The sequence below is a fragment of the Crinia signifera genome, chromosome 5 (genome assembly GCF_055691185.1).
Source record: "Crinia signifera chromosome 5, ASM5569118v1, whole genome shotgun sequence".
Taxonomy (NCBI): Eukaryota; Metazoa; Chordata; class Amphibia; order Anura; family Myobatrachidae; genus Crinia; species Crinia signifera.
The window spans coordinates 31,731,353-31,752,693 of NC_139221.1; the positions used below are offsets into that span (position 1 = coordinate 31,731,353).

A 21,341-nucleotide genomic window follows, 5' to 3' on the forward strand; every position below is an offset into this window, starting at 1 on the left:
CAGGTCGAAGTGCTGTGTAAATGCAGTATAAAGCAGGGTCAGACCCTGGAAACTCCAGCGTTCAAAGACCAGGGTCGGACCAGGGTTTTTGGTGTAAAAGGGGTATGATTAAAGAGAGAGGGAGATTGCTGCTATTTCAGGGAGTCTCCTGCAGAATGCAGGAGGGGATGTAACTATGATGTAAGTGTAATGTGGGCTAGGTGCAATGAGGGAGATTGCTAGACTAATATCAGGGAGAGAGGGAGATTGCTGCTATTTCAGAAAGTCTCCTGCAGAATGCATAAGGGTAGGCAGCTATGTAATAATAATAATAATAATAATAATAATAATAATAATAATAATAATAATAATAATAATAAATATGAACGCTTGAAAAACATTGTAGTCCCGCCTGCGCCCAGCTGCGCATGCGTCCTGATTTGACACGCCCCCTTCTCCCATTCTAGCGCTGCCTCTGGGTTAGCAGTTTGCACATGCTCAGTGCCGCAGCAAGAGCCCGTTTCCGCTGTGACCAATAGGGAAGGGCGTTCCGTGACAGCCTTTTGGCCGGCGAGGCCTCCCCGATCCAGCCAACCAGCGACGCGGTGACATCGGCCGCCCAGGCCCCGGAGAGAGAGAGGAGGAGGGAAGAGAGAAAGTGCTGGGAAGCGGCAAGATGGCGGCTGAGTGCTGAAGGTTCCGCTCCTACCCCGTCGCTGTGTGATACCCCGTGCGGCTCGTTGTGTTCCCCCCCAGTAGAGACACTGTTAGGCCGGGGGAGGAAAGAGGAGAAGCCGCCCCCTCCCCGTCAGAGCAACGTCGTGGTTTTATATCCCATTCTATAAGGCGGCTGTGGCCCCGCCTCGCCCAGGAGCCCGCAGACATTTTCTTTTCCCCCCCGTATCAGTCTCTGTCAGTCCGGGGACCCGCGCCCGGAGCCGTCGCTATGACGTCCATACACTTCGTGGTGCACCCGCTGCCCGGCACCGAGGACCAGCTGAATGACCGGTAATAGATTCCTCCTCTCTACCCCCCAACCCCCCCTCCCGTCACACCGGGGGAGGGCGCTGCTCTAGGCCGAGGCCTATCCGTCATACCATCCGTCCTTCCCGGCGGCCAGGACAGCACCCGGGGCCCCCGTGTGACAACGGGGCGCCTAGTGTTAGCACCGGGCGCGCGTCATATCCACAGCGTGGGGGCCACATGGCGGCCGGGACCCTCATCCGGCCCTCGCACCGGGGTATAGGGATTACCCTGTGTATTATAATATACTAGTCACTGCTACCTGGGGTGTAGGGATTACCCTGTATATTATACTACAGTTACTGCCACCGGGGTGTAGGGATTACCCTGTATATTATACTACAGTTACTGCCACCGGGGTGTAGGGATTACCCTGTATATTATACTACAGTTACTGCCACCTGGGGATATAGATTACCCTGTATATTATACTAGTCAATGCCACTGGGATGTAGGTATTACCCTGTATATTATACTATATTCACTGCCATCTGGGGGTATAGATTACCCTGTATATTATACTACTACAGTCACTGCCACCTGGGGGTATAGATTACCCTGTATATTATACTACTACAGTCACTGCCACCTGGGGGTATAGATTACCCTGTATATTATACTACTACCGTCACTGCCACCGGGGTTTAGGGATTACCCTCTATATTATAATCTACTACAGTCACTGCCACTGGGGTGGAGGGATTACCCCGTATATTATACTACAGTTACTGCCACCTTGGGGTATAGATTACCCTGTATATTATACCACACTCGCAACCATCGGGGTGTAGGAATCGCCCTGTATATTTTATTATATTATTCACTGCCACCTGGGGGTATAGATTACCCTGTATATTATACTACAGTCACTGCCACCAGGGGGTAGAGATTACCCTGTATATTATACCACACTCAATGTTACTAGGATTATTATATTCTACTACAGTCACTGCCACCGGGGTGTAGGGAATACCCTGTATATTATATTAAACTCACAGCCTTCGGGTTGTAGAGAATACCCTGTATATTATACTATACTCACTGCCACCGGGGTGTAGGGATTACCCTGTATATTATACTACAGACACTGCCACCGGGGTGTAGGGATTACCCTGTATATTATACTACAGACACTGCCACCGGGTTGTAGGGATTACCCTGTATATTATACTACTGGCACCGGGGTGTAGGGATTGCCCTGTATATTATACTACAGACACTGGCACCGGGGTGTAGGGATTACCCTGTATATTATACTACAGACACTGCCACCGGGTTGTAGGGATTACCCTGTATATTATACTACTGGCACCGGGGTGTAGGGATTGCCCTGTATATTATACTACAGACACTGGCACCGGGGTGTAGGGATTACCCTGTATATTATACTACAGACACTGGCACCGGGGTGTAGGGATTACCCTGTATATTATACTACAGACACTGGCACCGGGGTGTAGGGATTACCCTGTATATTATACTACAGACACTGGCACTGGGGTGTAGGGATTACCCTGTATATTATACTACAGACACTGGCACCGGGGTGTAGGGATTACCCTGTATATTATACTACAGACACTGGCACCGGGGTGTAGGGATTACCCTGTATATTATACTACAGACACTGGCACCGGGGTGTAGGGATTACCCTGTATATTATACTACAGACACTGGCACCGGGGTGTAGGGATTACCCTGTATATTATACTACAGACACTGGCACCGGGGTGTAGGGATTACCCTGTATATTATACTACAGACACTGGCACCGGGTGTAGGGATTACCACTGTATATTATACTACAGACACTGACACCAGGGTGTAGGGATTACTTAATGAAGAGAAAAACTTAAAAGCTAAAAAGTTACTCTCCTTATTATGTATAGTCGTCTCTGATTCTTCTTTAGCATTTAGTATATTTGTGCATATTTATTCCATATACTAAATTCTAAAGAAGAATCAGACGACTACATAATAAGGAGAGTAACTTTTTAGCGCTTTTAACAGTGGAAGGGATTTTTTCTTCACACTATATTTAGAGGGTTGGTGTTACCTTTTTCTACATTAAATTATAGCTGCTTCCAGCGCAATCTCTCACCTATTTCTTTATCCTATAGGGATTACTCTGTATATTAGAATACATAGGGATGACAGGTGCACAAGGTGCTGACGCTCATAATATTGAAGCTAGAATCCCCACAGGTGTCCGGCAAAGTATTTTACCTTCCCTCAGCATAAGACTAAAGCTGGGTGCACACTATGCGATTTAAGCGATATGGTATTATCGATACACTAAGCGATATGGTATTATCGTCCATATCGTTTAGTGTGTACCCACTAAGTTAATGATGTGTGCGCTCCTGCGGGTCATTAAGGCTCACAGTGCACTGTGTGAACACATATATTGTAATGTATGTGTTCTTGATGAAATCCATCCATCCCACCATCTGGTTCTACTGCAGCATGCTGTTGTAAAACCTGTGTGGACGGCTGCATAGGAGCCTTGCGGCGCATGCCGGTCATGCTAAACTGGAAGGGCGGCGCCGTTGTGGGGCCCCTGCCTAATCTACCCCTCCGGCAGACTAAGTTCTTAGTTCCTAAAGATGCACATACACGGGACCGATTTGGGCTGATCTCACCGGATTCCAGTGGATTGGGATGATAAATCGGCCCAAATCGAAGGGGTTTGACACCAGGTCCGATCCAATGTGCATCGGATCGCACCCTGGTGATCTTATATGGAGCAGATAAGATGAATCAGGCCATCAGCAGCACATTGCGGGCGCTTTTTCCCCCTCTTTCACATGACAAATTACATGTGATTTATCACATAAAAGATGACACGTCACGTGCCAAATCACATGCAAGCCTTCCCGGGGAGCTGCTGGGGGGAGGTCAAGGGCTTTATGCACCCTGCATGCTTATGTTCAGACTGGAAGGCTGGCGTCTTCATCAATGCCGGGTTTCCATCGCCGGTCTTATGGATGCAAATCGGCATGCTTGTGTATAGGGTTTATAGTAATACTTGATATATAATATGATACTATTGACAGCAGGGTTTTTATCCTTCCGATATACAGTCACTCCTACTGGCATGTAGGGCTAATGATACATCATATATAGTAGGCATAGCCTGGCCCCCAATCTAGCCTAGATCTACTCCTGACTGGCAATAAGGAGAATGATGATCCTGGATATATTTGGTTATAGACATGGCTTCTACTAGTATATAGGAAGAATCATCTCCAATATATTGTAGTAATGGTGGTACAGGGCATGAGTACACTACTGGTGTTTAGTGATACAGGTCGAGTATCCCGTATCCGAATATCCGTTATCCGAATTATTCCGAAATACGGACATTCCAGAAAGTGAAATTTTTTTTTTTTTTTGCTAAAAACTCACTGGGGACATTTGTAACAGCATCACTGGGGACATGATATGTAACTGGCACTATATATGTACAAGAAAATGATTGCTTGGCATTCAAATTCAGTATCTGAGATAGTACACACATTTTGTTTCACGTTTTGAAACCTTGTTTTTTGAACAAATAAAATATATTTGTGTGTATTTTATGTGGTAATAAAATATATTTGTGTGTATATTATGTGTTTATACAGCATAAATGCAAGATACTTCAAAATACATCATTGAAATATTAAAATATTCCGAAATACGGAATAATCCGTTATCCAAAATTCTCCTGGTCCCGAGCATTTTGGATACGGGATACTCAACCTGTAATACCAAATATAGTAATGACAGCATAGCTTTTGGTCCATCTCCGATACATATATATTCACACTGTCACACCTTCATGATGTTATGGGAAGGTCCAAAGCTGGCCATAAAATAGTGCGATTCGGCTGTTTTTCATACCGAGAAATCGGATGGTCCCATTTATATCGGAGCGGGAGATCGGACATGCTGCAAATAAAGGTGGCCACACTGTGTTTATTCTGGCTTGCGATGCATGCTCCCCTTCAAACAAAGTATGTGTGTGCAGCCCATACTCTCTGTACTAGATCGCATCTAATCGAATCACACTCTGCTGTAGCGTATCGCATGCGATTGGAACTAGATGCTATGCGATCTAGTACAAAACATACCGTGTGTGGGAACCCTTTTAGATCTGATGGATCGGACAATCTCCAGCAGCGGTGAATGTGATCTTAACGCTCGGGAAGCCGCTTGCTGGTTTAAAGGAAATCTTATGTGTATGGCCAATTTAATATGTATTTGTCCAGTCACTTCTAAATATTTCCCCTAAACCTTAATATAATAAGAAATAGTTGTTTTGAAATTCTCATTGTTTCCATACGGATTGTCTGAATAGTTTTGTTGTTTGTGTCTCTTTGTCTGCGGTGTCGTAGCAGCTGCTTGTATCTGCATCAGTACAGTGTGCTCGCTGGCTACATGGACCTTACTGGTCCCAGTGAAGAATCTAATAACTTCTAAATGACTAAAGCAGAGCAGACTGGAAGGCAATTACCTATTATATCGTAATTAGCAGCCAGCCTGACAGGTTAATGCTCAGCTGCTCTCACGTGGTTTAAGCACATGTACTGAATATTCCGTTGTCATCTGATGATTTACCTGTTCGTTGTAAACATTTATTTTATAGGGTTAGTTGTTTACATTTATTGCATTTAGCCCTGAATAACAGAGCAGGAAAAATAAAAACGTTGGTTATATAAAAGATGGCTCCTGGCAGATGTTGGGGGGTGGTTTCTTTTTATTTATTTTTTATAATTTTTGTACTTTTTTTTTTACTTTTTTGTGAGTGGAAACGTGCTTACTCCCCTCTTGCAACTGTATTTTTTTTTTTTGTGGGTATTTGCTGTATCCAGGCTCTAAACCTTATGGGCCCCATACATCAGCAATCACAATTAATGGATTTCCAGATCCAGGGATTTTTTTGGCCAGATAAATGGTTTCTACAATCTATTTGACTTGCCCACACATTACAGATTTATTTCAGTGATCGGCAGATTTTTCCATCTAAAGATTGCATCTTGATATCTGGAAATTGCCCAATCGATTGTCATTTCAGCTGTTCATAATGTAAATACATGAAGAAGACGAATTGGGAATGCCCACACATATAAAAAAGATCCGCAGATAATACCAGATTATTAAGCATGTTTAAAAATCTGATTAAGCAATCGATTGGCGATTTTGATTGGGATTGCCAAAAGGGGGAGCCCACACATCTATGATTAATTGTGGCAATCATCTCCAGATCTCAGGATTGTCACAATTAATTGCTGATGTATGGGGCCCATTACGTTGTATTCAGTAAAAGTTTTCCTAGTCCGCCCCAACTATTTTAATAAAATGTGACCGATGATTACATTAGCATCTTGTTTTTCAGAATTATCTTAATGTGAAACATTTTTTAACCCTTTGAGGGCCAATGTTTCTGTGAGATACTCAAAATATCCTCTAAAAATGCCAGCGCCGCACACAGCGACTCTTCTTTTTTTGGGTGCGATATGTAACTAAACTTCAATGAATTGACTTGGCTGTATATGTATGGATACTACAAGAACAGTCACTCTGAGCGACGCTGGAATTTTTAGCACGTCTTCTGAGCAGCTCTCGCCACAACAGTGGCACTCAAAGGGTTAATGTGGCCAAAGTACACTACAGTATGTTGGGTTTCAGAATGAATGACCGATTTCGTGAAATATTTCTAAGGTGCCCATACACGTTACAATTACTGTATCCAATATTGGATACAATATCGCATCTCATCGCATCTCATCGCATCTCGGTTTTGCGATAAGATGAGATTTAGTACAAAAAGTATGTGCAGCACACACTTTTTGTACTAGATCTCATCTTATCGCAAAACTGAGATGCGATATTGTATCCAATATTGGATACAATAATTGTAACGTGTATGGGCACCTTAAGATAACTTTTGTAAAAATTAGGAAGCACTTTATTTTCGGAGCTAGCGATATTTCAGGAAATTGGAACCTTGAGACAGTAAGCCGAGTGTGTAGATTACAGCGGGCTTTGTGTGCAGTAAATGCTGCATGGATGCTGTTCGGCTTTCCATGTCTGCAGAGTTTTTGCTCTGACCTGGTAACATGATTTCAGTCTGCCTTGTCACGTGTTGGAGTAGGCCCAGCCTCATGGGATGCAGTTATTAGCAGCTTATGCCAGCTCTCCTATTGCAGCCCGTGCAGCCTACTCATAACTAGTGTGGCATGCAGCTGGCTTTGTGTTTTTTTTTTTTTTAATGTATCGCTTTAAATGCTTTGTAGTGTAAGATGCTGTTTTTCTGGTAGTATTTGCTTTTTTTTTATTTTTTTAACATTTTATTGAGTTTGAGGCCATATTACAAGTACCCTTCACTGTGGACAGTTTTTCTTCATCTTTCTATCTGAATAATTTATGAATTCTCACGTTTAGCACTTATAACCATGTTTGTACTGGTTGTAGATTCATGTCCCATGCGTTCTGTTAAACACCCAGTGAGTATAAACCAGACAACCACTCACTGATGTGCGTTCTTGGAAGTGTTTTTTTGTTGTCTGTAAATGGAAGTGGTGATCTCCCTATATTTTAAGGTTGAGCCATGATGATTAGCTAAGATTCCTGTGTACCGATGTGCATGTAGGGGCCGTGGTAGTATTTATTAGGGTTATACAGTGCTAGTATATTCTGCTGGAAACAAAACATCAATAAAACAAGAATGCTTAATAACAGGGAGGTAAGAGGGCCCTGCTCACAAGCACACACACTATAGGCTAGCATCATTTCTATTTCTGCTGTCCTCACTGAGGGGCCCTTTTTTATGTCTGCCCCCCATAGCAGATGACCTAAGTTTTATATAAATGTGACAACTGACTGCAACTGAAAAAAGCAATGTTCTCCCAAGGGCCTTTTTGGAGTCTAGTCTTTATATCAGCGCTGAGACACAGACCATAGTGTGCTAGAAGCATCACAGCAGAGAGGGACAACCAAGGCACCAAATAGAAACTGCACAGGTTTTGAAAGGTGCAGGATGCTAGAATGAACACTACTGTGACCATTGGCCAAGCCTCTTCTGAAGCCAGCAATCGGTGCCGAGCATTTAACCTGTAGCCTGGACTACAGGTGGTGTTCTATAGCAGTGATTGCTTGCCTTCTCCAGGAAGGAAGTGTTCATGAGAGGCTGGTCTGTTTGTGCAGGCATCATCTGCAGGGTAAAGCATTGCTCGTCTACACTGTACATTGTAGAAGCAGTTTTGGTTATATTATCCCATTATAAGGTTATTCTATAGTAAGAGGCAGCAATGAATCACTCATGGCTATATAGGCTACACTGTTGAAGTATATTATGGAGTAAAATGCCCATCAGTGTCTGGAGATGAGTGTGCACAATTTCACCACATCACACACAACCCCCACTTCATCTGTTGCTTCAAGGCTGGGTAGTGCTATGTACACTAATAGTAAGTTACGTAGGACAGGCGGTACAAAGTAGACCTTGTAATTAGTGTGGCATGGCTTGCTCTATACAATAGGGCAACACTTAGTCTTTATAGAAAGGATTTAGGTGTAAAGCAGATGTCGCACTGAGACAGTAAAATGTTCTGATCTCACACACCTTCCTCCTGTTATGGTCATTAATGGCGTTCTTTGGCTGTCTGTTTATGTTGGCTGTCTGGATGGCTGAAATTGGCAGATTGTGTGACTGGTGACTTCTTACTGTATACACTAAGCAGCATATCTAAAAATGGGTACAGTGCTTCAGATTATATTATGTAGCAAAGCATCACCTAATTCAGGCATGTCCAAACTGTGGCCCTCCAGCTGTTGTGAATCTACACATCCCAGCATGCCTTGCCATAGTTCTACATTCCCTTATAGCAAAACTGTGGCAAGGCATGATGGGACTTGTAGTTTCACAACAGATGGAGGGCCTAATTAGAAGTTTGTAACGTGTCATGGAGAGCAGTGGCTCAAATAGTGGTTGGCAAAACAAAGAAAATAACCAGATGCTGTCCTTATTTGGGGAAGATGTTTGTCCTTATAGCTCAGTCAGGCCTACATTCAGTACCTGCAGTGGTGTGGGGGGCCCTTGCTGGTAAATTGAAATGGAGGTCTAATTGTAAGAGTAGAAGTTGACTACTGTCAGCATACGTTGTCTAAATAAGCAGAGGTGCATTATTCAAATAGTTCTATTTAGCTTGTCAAATTCAGTCCTGAGTCAGGAGAGGCAGTGTCATCACAGTATGCCAGCGATTAACTTGTAGCTTACCTGCCATCACAATCACAGCATGTTAGCAACAGTCTCATTTAGGGGTATTCAATCTTCGCAGAAATATCGGCAACCCCCTATTCAATGCTGCCGTTAACGACAGCATTGAAGGGTGTCAGATCAGACAGTCGGATCTGTTTTGTCGGAAACGGACGCGGATTTCCTGAGTTCACTGCCGGTTTTCATCTATGCCCATTTTCGCCAATCCACTGACACTTGACAGCCAGTACATTGAATTCCATCTGTTGAGTTACGTTCGATTAGGCCGAAAACAGCCCTCGATTCCGAATTGTCGGGATGCCCCCCACCCACCCCCCCTGTACACTAGCCAAGAGTAACTCACTGACTGCTCAGGGTGACTCGCTTATAGAACAGGTGAGGAACGGTTTCATACAACCCACCCCTCAGTTACTGGATAACACCACGGACGGTTTAAAGCTTGTATTTTTCTTTGAACCTGACTTTATAGGTAGTTGTGTCTGCATGAATATTCATTATTCTCTTGGAGCTTGCTTCACTAATCCTGCACTTGGCTTCTGTAACCATAATCTCCATGCATCTGAAATGAATGAGATAGACCACTGGAGTCACTGGAGCCTGCAGCATTGGCTGCATAGAATATTAGGTGGGACATCTAAGTCTGTGTGCTCCAATTTGGAGCTGAAGGTACAGAATACATCATTTATTCAGGGTTAAACAAAATTTGTTTTTCGTTTAAACCATTTTTTTTGCACAATTGTTTTTAAGGAAAGAAAAAAATTATTCCTGCATGTTATCTTAGTACTGTGAAACATTGGTCAGTGACTGTGTTAATCGCTCCGCTTCCATGTCAGTACAGGTAAATAGACACAAACTGCAGGTATTGAACACTTCCGCTTCATGCGTTCTTTTCCTGTCCTTTAAAAAAAAACAAAATAAACCAACAATATTATTTTAGCAATCTAGATCAGCCGTAAGTAAAAAAAAAGTCGTGGCTAGGGCAGCGGAGGTCTGGTTGTATCCAGGGAAGTATCTGAGGTTGGGGCAGGCAGAGCATCTTCAGGGACATAGCTGGGGTAAGCAGTACAGCTGAGGTTCCGGGCAGAAGGTTTATCTGTATAGCAAGTTTGGTGTGGGACAACCACAGAGGATGAGGAAGACGTTTCTGATTGATAGGTATCCCTGGGTATAACTAGTTGTGGGGAATGCTCAGCAATATATTGCTGAGCAATATATCGCCCCCGTGTGTACAAAGCTATAGAGAGATTTTGTATAAAACAATTACAAGCAGAGTAATAATGCTTTCACATTGCAGAAATGGGTAAAGACCCGGTATTCTTAAATGGGACTTTAAAACGGGTCTGAACCTTAAGACCTTTCACATTGCAGGTGAAAACAGTTTTAAAAAGCATTTAATACCATTCACACATTTAACCCGTTTAACCCCCAAGGGACACGTTTCAAGCCATTGAAATAGAGCTGTTCAAACTGCCTAAAAAATGGCTCTGAAACGTGTAGGACTCTGCTTTTTAAACGTGTTGAAATACCGGTTAACTTTAACCGGTAACTCAACTCTGGCACCTTCACATTGCAGCCTTAAACGTTTTAAAATGGAAAAAAAAACGGCAATATACCGTTTTAAAAGTGCGATGTGAAAGGGGTATAAATATTTGATCTCAATATTTATAAACTATTATAGAGACACGTTTTCATGAACGTACATATATTCTTAACTAAATGATGCTCCAGAGAGCATTCGTGAAATATTTTTGTATATAGTGTGAATTTGTTAGATTCTAAAATATCAGAACAAGATCAGTTCCTGTAATAGATGTATGATCGTTCTAGGCTGCATTTAATGTATTCATTGTTGTTCCATAATGGTGAAAAAGACCACCATCATATCTCCTGTGGAGATAGCAGTGGTTCCCCAAACTCTGTGCCATGGCACCCTGAGGTGCCTCAGGTTTGGTGGTCCAGGAATAACTCCATACAAATTGGTCAGTTTAAAAGGCAAAACCAGCACTTGTGGCTTCCCGTCATACAATATGTGGACAAACAGAAGTGAATCCTGTCCCTCACAAAGTAACTGACCCTAATGATCACATATAAACACAATTTACTTAATCTAAACTTTTTTCTAAATTTCTCAATAAACTTTGGGCCTAGGGGAGCCATGAAAAAAATTTGATACCCAAGGGCACATTAATTCAAAAAAGGAACCACTGTCCTAAAGTGTGGTCACCTAAGCGTTGGGTCAGTGTTCTTAGACCATTTATGTGATTTTTGGTATTCAAAAATCACATAAATGGTCTAAACACTTGGTAAGTATACACATGCAGTAATGATACTAACTTTTATAGCAAAATATAGGAGATAATGTTTTTAGAATCTGGACCTTGGTGCCCAGAAATTGAGAGAGTCCTGTTCGGTACCAGATGTGAATGTCATAGAAAAGAAGTGGGCAGTCTCTAGTACAAAACTCTGCACCACCACCTATGCCGCAGTGCAGGGGGAGTATGCAGAGAAACACCTGTGTGATTATGCCCATAGAGAGACAGAGAGAAGGTCATGTATAAACCGACAGACTGCTTGTTCATTTATTATATTTGATTGATATACCACTTTTCAGTTGTGCTGTGCACAATAAATAAATAAATAACTATAAGTTGCTTATACCCCTTTCACACCGCCCTTGTTAAAAGGTATATTGCCGTTTTTTTCTCCTTTCTAAACGTTTAAGACTGCAGTAGGAAAGAGCCAGAGTTGATTTACTGGTTAAAGATAACCGGTATTTCAACACGTTTAAAAAGCAGAGTCCTACACGTTTCAGAGCCGTTTTTTATGCAGTGAGAATGGCTCTGAAACGGTATTTAATAAAAACAACAGACTACAGACCTGTGATAGGCTGTCCCTGCGTTCTTCCTTGAAACGTGTTCAGGGGGTTAAACGGGTTGACTGATGTGAATGGTACTTAAACGGTATTTAAAACTGTAATCTACTGCAATGTGAAGGCTCAGACCTGTATTAAATACTGTTTAAAAATACTGTTTTTTAAAATGTTTTGGCAGTGTGAAAGCGGTATTAGGGTATGGACTATGATACTGTGCATAAAGCACTCTGGTGTCTCCTATTCCACTTGCTGAGCTAAAAGCAGCTATAATGTGCACAGGATCACATGTGATCTATAGTGTTGTATTGCTTGAGTCTAATAACTTGCAACAATGAAGCAATCACTGAGTGTCAGTTGCTTGCTGTATTTGCAACAAAAAGACAGCGTTCATTTCACAAAGTGTCAGTTGCTTGTTGCAGGAATGTGTATAAAAGCGCCATAGTAAGAATCTCAGCCTGGCGGTGATCCGTCCAGGGTATAACAGGAGGTGTATCTCCAAGGAACTAGCTAAGGTCATGGCAGGTGGGGCATCTTCAGGGAGGCCGCTGCTGTAGATGGCAGACAATACTGTTGTTGTGTTCTTGTTATTACAGCTGAACGTAATGATATCATCAGATGGTTTTAGATAGTGTTTGGAATTGATTATGGATGTGCACTGCAATTTTACCTAATCTATGTAACTATAATCTCTATAAATGTGAATTCCTATAATTGGTTCTGTTGCCTTCCACAAAGTATGTGACCAATGGTGGCTGCCTTCAGCTCACAAACATTTTTTTTGTTTTTAAGAAATTGTCTGTGCACAAACCAGCTTAATGTGTTGCTTCAACCACTTCATTGCTTTCCCTGGGGGGTCTGATGGCTACATAGATGTGTTCTCATACATGGTGTATTGAGGCTACTAGATGTAATGTGAGTCACCAGGTCCCATATGATTCTTCTCGCACTTTAAAAAAAAAAAAAAGTCTAAAGCTGGGTACACACTGGATGACGTTCTTAATGATCTTGATGATTCCGATGAGTCGGAACGACAAAATCAAAATGTCATCTAGTGTTAATGCACTGATTTACTCTATTGACCTGTACATGCGGGATAATGCAGGATATTGCTAGTGACAGCCATGCTACTGATAGGGGTAAACACTAGATAATGTGCCTGGTACGTCAACTCTGTCTGATGGCTCAGAAGACACATTGGGGCAGATGTATTAAGCCTGGTGAAGAGATAATGGCCCAGCCAATCCGCTATGTTTGACAAAATTACCGGAGTTGTGGCTGATGTGTTATCATCTTCCACTTTATCTCTTCACCAGGCTTAAAACATCTGCCTTGACGTCTAGAGTGGATGTAAGTGGCACAAATGTTATAGGGGGTATTCAATGTCTGCCAATGTTTCTGAAAGTCGGAAGTATTGACACCTGCCTGTGGCCTTTTTTTTTTATTTTTTTATTTTTCTACTGCATTGAAGCCATGCAGATTTGACTTTTGAGAGTCTAATTTTCATTGGTGAAATAGACTGCTAGATTTTTGAATCTGAGCCCGTTATCAACACTCGACTTGGCCAGTATTTGCAAATTTCTGTTTGGCCAGTGTTTCAGACTGTTGGAAATATTCCGCTAGTCAAAAGATCACTTTGGCCCCTTTCACATTGATTAATCTGCAGCAGTAACTGTGGGCAAACATTGGGATAGGACAATGCTTGCCCTGGGCTGGCCAAGTGGCTGGGCCGATTTAAGACATTGAAGGCTGTTAATACATTGCCCCGGCTGCTAATTGCTGGCGAGTATTGCAGGGGACAGCCACACTGAGCGTTACTCGGCGGGCTGTTCCTAGCGCACATTAGATGCGCTGTTGTTACTTCTTAAAGTAGTCCCGTCCCCCCGTTAAGTGCAGATTTGCACTTAATGCTAGTTGATGCATCTACCCCTTTATTTTTTAGGCGTATATGATCTAAAAATATGTAAATATAGATAGGGCAATCACTCCTAGGTTCTGTCAGCAGCCTGCTTTCCTGGGCATGTGCTGTTTGGTCACTTAAGAGTGTTTTGTGGCCCCCAGTTATGCTGTGAGGGTTAGGGTTCACTATTCTGTAATACTGCTGAGCACGTGCTGGCCATGTTACACAGGAACTTTGGGCTGTTTACTTTACAACCCACCCCCCCCTCCACAAAGAAAAAAATCCTCCCAATGTTTAAAAAAAAAAAAAAAAAAAATCCCCACCTGTTGGAATCGCTGCTGTTTTCTGTCATATGGCCTCCGCTGCTAGGATGAATTGGTTGTTAAATCTTCACTACCAGGTGTTCTCTATGAGTTCAGAATGCAAACACCATTCTTTTCCCAACCATCTCTTCTTCTTTAGTAATTCCTGCTTCCATTACACGTTCCCAGTGCAACTTCCTTTTGCCTTTTATTATTTACTTCCGGTTTTGTTAAATAGCTGTAGAAATGTTGTGGCTTATACGCAGCTATTTTAGGGAGCTTTTTTTTAATTTTTTTTTTTTGTAATATTGGTCTTATTCAAAAGCTTTAAAAAGTGACAAACAAACAATCAACTCCTACCTGTCATTTTTCAAACCCAGCCTGTAACATGGCAGGCAGGAGCTGATTGGCTGGTTTATCACTCTCTATTTTATCACTGTTTGAAGCCTGATACATCTGGAGCTGTATGTTGGCGGAATGAAAATGATACTTGCATAACAATACACATTCTGGTAATTTTTTACTGAGGGGAAATAAGGGAATATAAGCTTTATTAAAGAAGAAAATCTTAAGCTTTCTTCTTTAATATTTGTCTGGTGAAGCAAACGCATATGGGAAGCCCTTGCCTAGCCAATGCTGGGTACACACTAGGCCAGTGATGGGGAACTAGGTTTTTGGAGCGAGGGGGAAACGGAGTGTGTGGCCACTAAAACAGGCCATCCACTGATAGTGAGGATTTCCACGGCGCGTTGCATAGGGTGAGAGGCTGCGGTGGGGGTTTAGTGATGAGGCGATCCCTGCCGTTCAACACCTTTGCCGGCGGCATTAAATACGGCCTTTAGTGTGTAGGCGCACATACACTGGGCAATGAAAATCGCTGGCTGATAAATTGCTCAGGCGAGGCACACAGCAGGAATATTATGTAGTAATATATGCACATTGGCGAAGCAGCATTCTGTTAGTTTCTTGTTATGCAAATTAGAGGTTTTTAAAAATTTTCCTTTTGTTTCTCTTTTTAGGTTAAGAGAAGTTTCTGAAAAACTGAATAAATACAATTTAAGCAGGTGAGTGGGGTGGGGCCATCCATTTACTATGTGAGTTCTACTAAAACTGAATGTGGAATTAAGCTCCAGTGCTACAAGTTATAGCAGCAGAACTTATTCTGTTATGAGATAATTCAGCTTAGTACTGTATGTAGTTAGATACTTTAATATGCTGCTATTTGAAGGAGTTTAAGTAACTCAGGGGTAGATGTGTGAAGCAGTGATAAGGGATAAGAGGCCCGTGGCACCCAATCAGCAATGAGTTTGAAAAGTGACAGTTGAGAGCTGATTGACTTCACCAGGCTTAATTAATCTGCCCCAAGGTAACAGTAATGTCAGTTCTGGCAGCTAAATGAAACACTTGACTTGGTCTGTCGGGCGACATTTAGTTGCTGCCAGCGTGCAAAACACTTTAATTCCCCCATAGAGGTAAGGAGCAGCTTTATTTTTTTTATTGTATAGAATGAATGTACAGATTTTATACAGTGTATATTTTTTTGTTCTCGTAAAACCTGTCTGTGTTTTCAGTATAGCAGATATGTGTCAATCTTTCCATTGGAATATTTTTTTTTTTTGCATGATGTCAGTGCAAAATGACTAACGTCCGGCTATAGACTAAATAAACCATGTAAGCTTTTTGTGTGAAACTGGTATTCAAATTATTTTACATCATTTCAGTTAGTTCTGGAGAATTGAAATGATCTGCGACGTGCGGGGGCTGCACCAGTCATGGATAATTACAAAACCACATCTCTGGGCACACATATTGAAGTCTAAATGGGGGCGATGATGTGCCCCTTTTACTAGCATGCTGACCACTAATCAGTCTTCTCTTTTAATTGAGTCTGTCCCTTAAACACGAATAGGGAATTGTCTTGCATTACCGTTAATGAGTAAATTAAAATGTTGGTCTAAGATGATATGTATTTGTTGTGTTTTCTGCACAGCCACCCCCCTCTGAACGTACTGGAACAGACCACTATAAAACAGTGTGTGGTGGGGCCGAACCATGCCGCTTTTCTCTTGGAGGTAATGAAACCCTTTTTCCTTTTCTGCATTTGTTACGTTCTACAGTGATGGTATTTCTGATTTCACAATGGTTTGTTCTACATTAGGATGGCAGAGTTTGCAGAATTGGCTTTTTAGTCCAACCAGACAGACTGGAATTGAGTAAACCAGAAAATAATGATGGGTAAGACATTATACTCTAGAATGGGTGTGTTTTGGGTTTATGTCTATTTTTCTAAAAAAAATCTATATAACTTTTTTTTTATTCTGCAAACTTCATGTATGCACCGCTATTGAAGTGCCACACTCACAGTGGATATTGGATAAGCTTTCATTGGCAGCAGCGACATTCATTTTGAGCTAAGAAAGGGCAAAACATATTTAAGCCGGCCATATACATATACAATTTAGTCCCGTGCGCATTGAGCCGGAGCTGGTGATCCCAAGTGCTGCGCTACAGATTTGTCGGATTCATGAGCCTTGTGAACAAGGGAGCTGCCCGTAGTATCGTATGCAGTGCCGTGGCCTGGTGTATGGGCGCTTTTTACCCTTGGGCTATTTGGGTAAACTTATCTTAACCCTTTCTGTTTTTTTTTGACCGTCTCAACATTGTTTTAAATGTTGCAGTGTCGTATTCCACCATGCTTCACAAAATCTTACTCTTTAATCTTCCATGTGCTGCGATATTCAACTTTCTTTTGTCTAGAATGCTTACAAATCGGTCACTGCCAAATGAGGTTCATTGTTGGGAGGAGAATAAATTTAACCCGTTGAGGACCAACATCTGTGAGATGTGCAAAATATCCAATAAAAGTGCCAGCGTCGCTAACATTTGTTATATAAATTCAAATAAAAAATGTGTAAAAAATGATCAGGTCATTATGATAAATAAAAATGTTTGCCAACGTTCGCCCCTATTCAGACAAATTCACTTGACACCTGAAAGGAGGTAAAAGCTGTAGTTTAATATTAGAAGGTGTTTTCATGAATCTGATTGTATTTGTTTTTGACAAAACGTTGAATCAAATCTAAGTTTGCAGCATTTTCGTGCATATGTGCATCCTTTGACCTTGCTAAAAAAATGCCCATTTGTTTTATGAGTATTTTAGGGGGGGAATTCTATTGCTGGCAATGTGTCGATGGCAGGACGATAGGAGCCAGTTAGGTTACCCCCGAGATGTTAACTTTTAATGTTTATCTATGGGGTTTAACGATAGTATCATTGAATGGCTTCCCGCTTAGTGTGCTGTGATCTTCTGACCAGGAAACTAAAAAAAAAAAAAAAATTAGTTTTTGTAAAATAATTTTTATTTTTATTATTTAAAGTTGTACAAAGCACTTGAGCATTCCATGGGGGGGGGGGGGGGTATTCAATCCTAGCCAGTTTTCGGCCCACTCGCGAGTTTATCGGCAGGCGGGATTCAATGTCCCGTCTGCCGATCGGTGAAAAGGAGGCATGTTTGCGAAAACGGCCCTGGATTGTCTCAATAATCCACGGCCGTTTTCAGCAAAACGGGCTTGACTGCTTTTAAAGTAGGGTCTGTTTTGAGGAAATGCCACTTCAATGCTGTCGGGAAAGACGGCATTGCATAGGCGTTCCCCCTCTATTTCCAACTATTCCCCCCCCCCCCCATAGCTTGCTTTGACAAAGGCAGTAATATAACTTGCTGCTTGTGCATAAAAGAAAATTAAATTCATTTGCAATGTATATTTTATTATTGGAATTGCATTTGAAAGGACTAAAACGAAAAAAATTGTTACATAAATATTACGTAAGAAACGTAATCCAAAATCGAATGCATTGGAACTTTGTTTTGGATTTGAGTTCTACAGCTGGGTAGGCACCGAGCGATATGTTGCCTGATTGGGCAGATTGTACCAACATGGTCTACATCGTTCAGTTTGCTTGGTCAATGTGCGCTATTCAGCCGGTGCATACTATGTTAGGTTTTGTGTGGTGCATATCAAACCTAGCAATTTGTATTGTGCAGTGTGTATAGCAAATCAGATGACAAACGCTATGATGAAAAGATTTTACCTCCCTTTCATGCCACTTCCTAGAATGAAAATGACATGAATGTCCTGGGTATTTGGTCTTTACCAAGATTGCAGTGTGTGTAAATTCGGGCAAATGTATTAATCCTGGTGAAGTGATAAAGTGGAAGGTGATAACGCATCGGCTAATTCACCTGTATGTTCCACTTTATTACCTCACCAGGTTTAATTAATCTGCCTCTTAAGGCCCCCCATACATTAGTCCGACTTGTCCTAAGGACAAGTCGGACCTGATTTCCCCCTGCAGCTCCCCGGGAGGGGGATACACGATTAGGCACTGATATGCCAAGTTTTGCAAATAATACATTGCATGCGATGTATCATTTGCAACTCCCGGGGAGCTACAAGGTGGAGGGAGCAGGGGGGCAAGGGACATCCAGGTGGCGGGTGGAGGACGCTGCGAGGTGGCTGGGGGGCGCTGCTAGTAGCCCAGAGGCAGCGGACGCTACGGGGGACACAGGCGGCAGGCAGGGGGAGCCGCTGCAGAAAAAAAAAAGCCCATACAATGAATGGGCGGCCTGTGATTGGCTGAGCGCGCTCTCAGCCAATTTTTTCTCCAGCGCTGACAGCTCCCGGCTCCCCCTGCCTGCCTATACGTTACTGCCGCCTGTGTCCCCCGCAGCGTCCGCTGCCTCTGCGCTACTAGAAGCGTCCCCCCCCTGCTCCCTCCACCGGACGGAGCATTGACAGCTCCCTGCTCCGGTTCCCCCTGCCCATCTCCCTCTCCAGCATCCGCCGCCTGTGTCCCCTACCTGGCTGCACATAAGATTTAGCAAATCTTATGTGCAGCCGGTCCGACCTCCCGACTCTGACCCGATGTGCACGGGACCGCGCATTGGGTCGGACCGGGTGTCTATACCTGCGATTTGGCCCGATTTCACTGCCCGATCCATCTGAATCGGGTGAAATCGGGACCAAATCGCATACTGTATGGGGGGGCCTTTAGTTTGCCAAGTTCTGGGCCCAAGGGATATTGGGGGGAGGGGTAATTCAATTAGTCCAGTTTTTTTTTCAGCTAGGCAAAAAAGGATGTTCTTAACCACATGGTAGTCTTTTTAGGGCCATGAAATGGCCAAAAATTAGTAACGGCTTGTGGTTCGGCTGCTAATTCACTGATGCACATGTTTTTTTGCCAGTGCTGTATTTTTTGCTTAGGTCAGTGGTTCCCAACCCTGGTCCTCAAGTACCCCCAACAGTGCACGTTTTCCAGGTCACCCAGCAGGTGCACTCCGTATTCAGTCACATTTGAAAAGATCCACAGGTGGAGCTAATTATGTCGCCTGTGATTCTGTGTGGAGACCTGGAAAACGTGCACTGTTGGGGGTACTTGAGGACCAGGGTTGGGAACCACTGGCTTAGGTGAAAAATCTGCACTTTAATTGAATAGGGTCAATCCAAATTCGCCCTAAAAAAGTTAGCGTAAAGCTGCCCATACACGCTGCGATCCCGGCGTGCGTTGTGGGCTTAAATAGCATCCATCACATCGCATTGCATGCCTTGTGCATGCAATGCGATGTGATGAATATCAAGTACAAATAGTATGTGCAGCACATACTTTTTGTACTGTGCGATGAGGTGCCGCGGGAGCGCGCACCTCAAAGCACACATCGCACCGCCGGGATCTGTGCATGTGTGGGCGGCGTAAGAATACTCCGCACCAATTGAATGTCCTCCATTGTTGGAACGATTGGCGTGTTGCTCCGGCATGTACCCTGCTTATGGATTTAACTCCTTTGCAGGCATGTGTCACACTTTCCGTATTTTCTGGGTAGTTAAGGACGCGCGGGCGTACGCATCGTTAATGACATGGAGTGTACACACTAGGCAAAGGTGTTTATAATATGGCTCAGAAAGACCTTTCTAAGCGATGTTGTGAACCATATCGCCTAGTGCAGTGGTTCCCAACCCTGGTCCTTAAGTACCCCCAACAGTGCATGGTTTCCAGGTCTCCACATAGAATCACAGGCAAAATAATTAACTCCACCTGTGGATCTTTTAAAATGTGTCTGAATAATGAGTGCACTGTTGGGTGTACTTGAGGACCAGGGTTGAGAACCACTGGCCTAGTGTGTATGGTGCTTATTTCACTTATGTGAGAACCTGCTGTGACTAACTGAAATCCTATGAAGACAGTGTAAAGCTTATTTTAGATAGAATACACTGATTTTTTTTTTTTTTTAATGCATCTAGATTAGTCCTCTGGTGAGGAGGAACTCAGTAGGTTTCTTTGGTTGAGAGCAATGCAGCTGGTAAAAGCAGAATGCATGTTCCAAGTGGTCAGTCTGTAGCAGGTTCTGCAGTATAAAGAATAGGAAGGTGGTCAACACAAGTTTCCCAAGGGTGTTGCTTAGGCTTGTATGTTGCCAGTATAAGTCCTTCAGTATTTGTTACTTTTAAGGATACATTCCACCCAAAAATGAACAGGCTGATGGTTTCGGTGGGAGTGTGAAGTATAAATTGTCATATTATTCCCGATATTTCAGTTTTGGGTGGAAATGTTTCATTTACAAACCATTTGGTGGAATATTTCTTCTTTCTTTTTCCTTTTGACTGATTTGCCCTCTCTCGTTTTTCAGTTCAAAGTTGAACAGTGGCTCAGGGGCAGGAAGGACATCCAGGCCAGGCAGGACTAGTGACTCTCCCTGGTTTTTGTCTGGTTCTGAGACTCTGGGCAGACTGGCAGGCAACACCCTTGGGTAAGTTTTATAGGGCTAAGGCTGAAGATGTTTTGTTCCAGGTCGATAAACATAACAATTTCTGTGTGTTTCACTAGGCTTATACCAGTAATTCATGTTGGTTCACTTTATTTACAGTTACAGGTAAATGGATCATAAAGTCTGCGTTGTTCAATAACCTTTAGTTTTAATTGATTTAACCTTTTTGAAATGGTAAATTTTAT

General features: G+C 42.7%; 1 protein-coding gene across 8 annotated transcripts in view; it reads left to right on the forward strand.

Moving 5' to 3' along the window:
* Positions 1–474: 474 nt before the first annotated feature.
* The window catches only part of UBR5 (ubiquitin protein ligase E3 component n-recognin 5), a 78,603-nt gene continuing 57,736 nt past the window's right edge, over positions 475–21,341 (forward strand). For 7 of the 8 annotated variants that reach the window (XM_083186953.1, XM_083186956.1, XM_083186954.1 and 4 more), the window contains exons 1-5: positions 476–987; positions 15,356–15,400; positions 16,327–16,408; positions 16,495–16,571; positions 21,019–21,138. In XM_083186953.1, coding sequence (XP_083043079.1) covers positions 926–987; positions 15,356–15,400; positions 16,327–16,408; positions 16,495–16,571; positions 21,019–21,138 — 386 coding nt within the window. In that variant the 5' untranslated portion in view covers positions 476–925. Of the gene's footprint in view, positions 988–15,355; positions 15,401–16,326; positions 16,409–16,494; positions 16,572–21,018; positions 21,139–21,341 lie in introns of all 8 variants that reach the window. The other variant, XM_083186958.1, reaches the window with a different exon arrangement.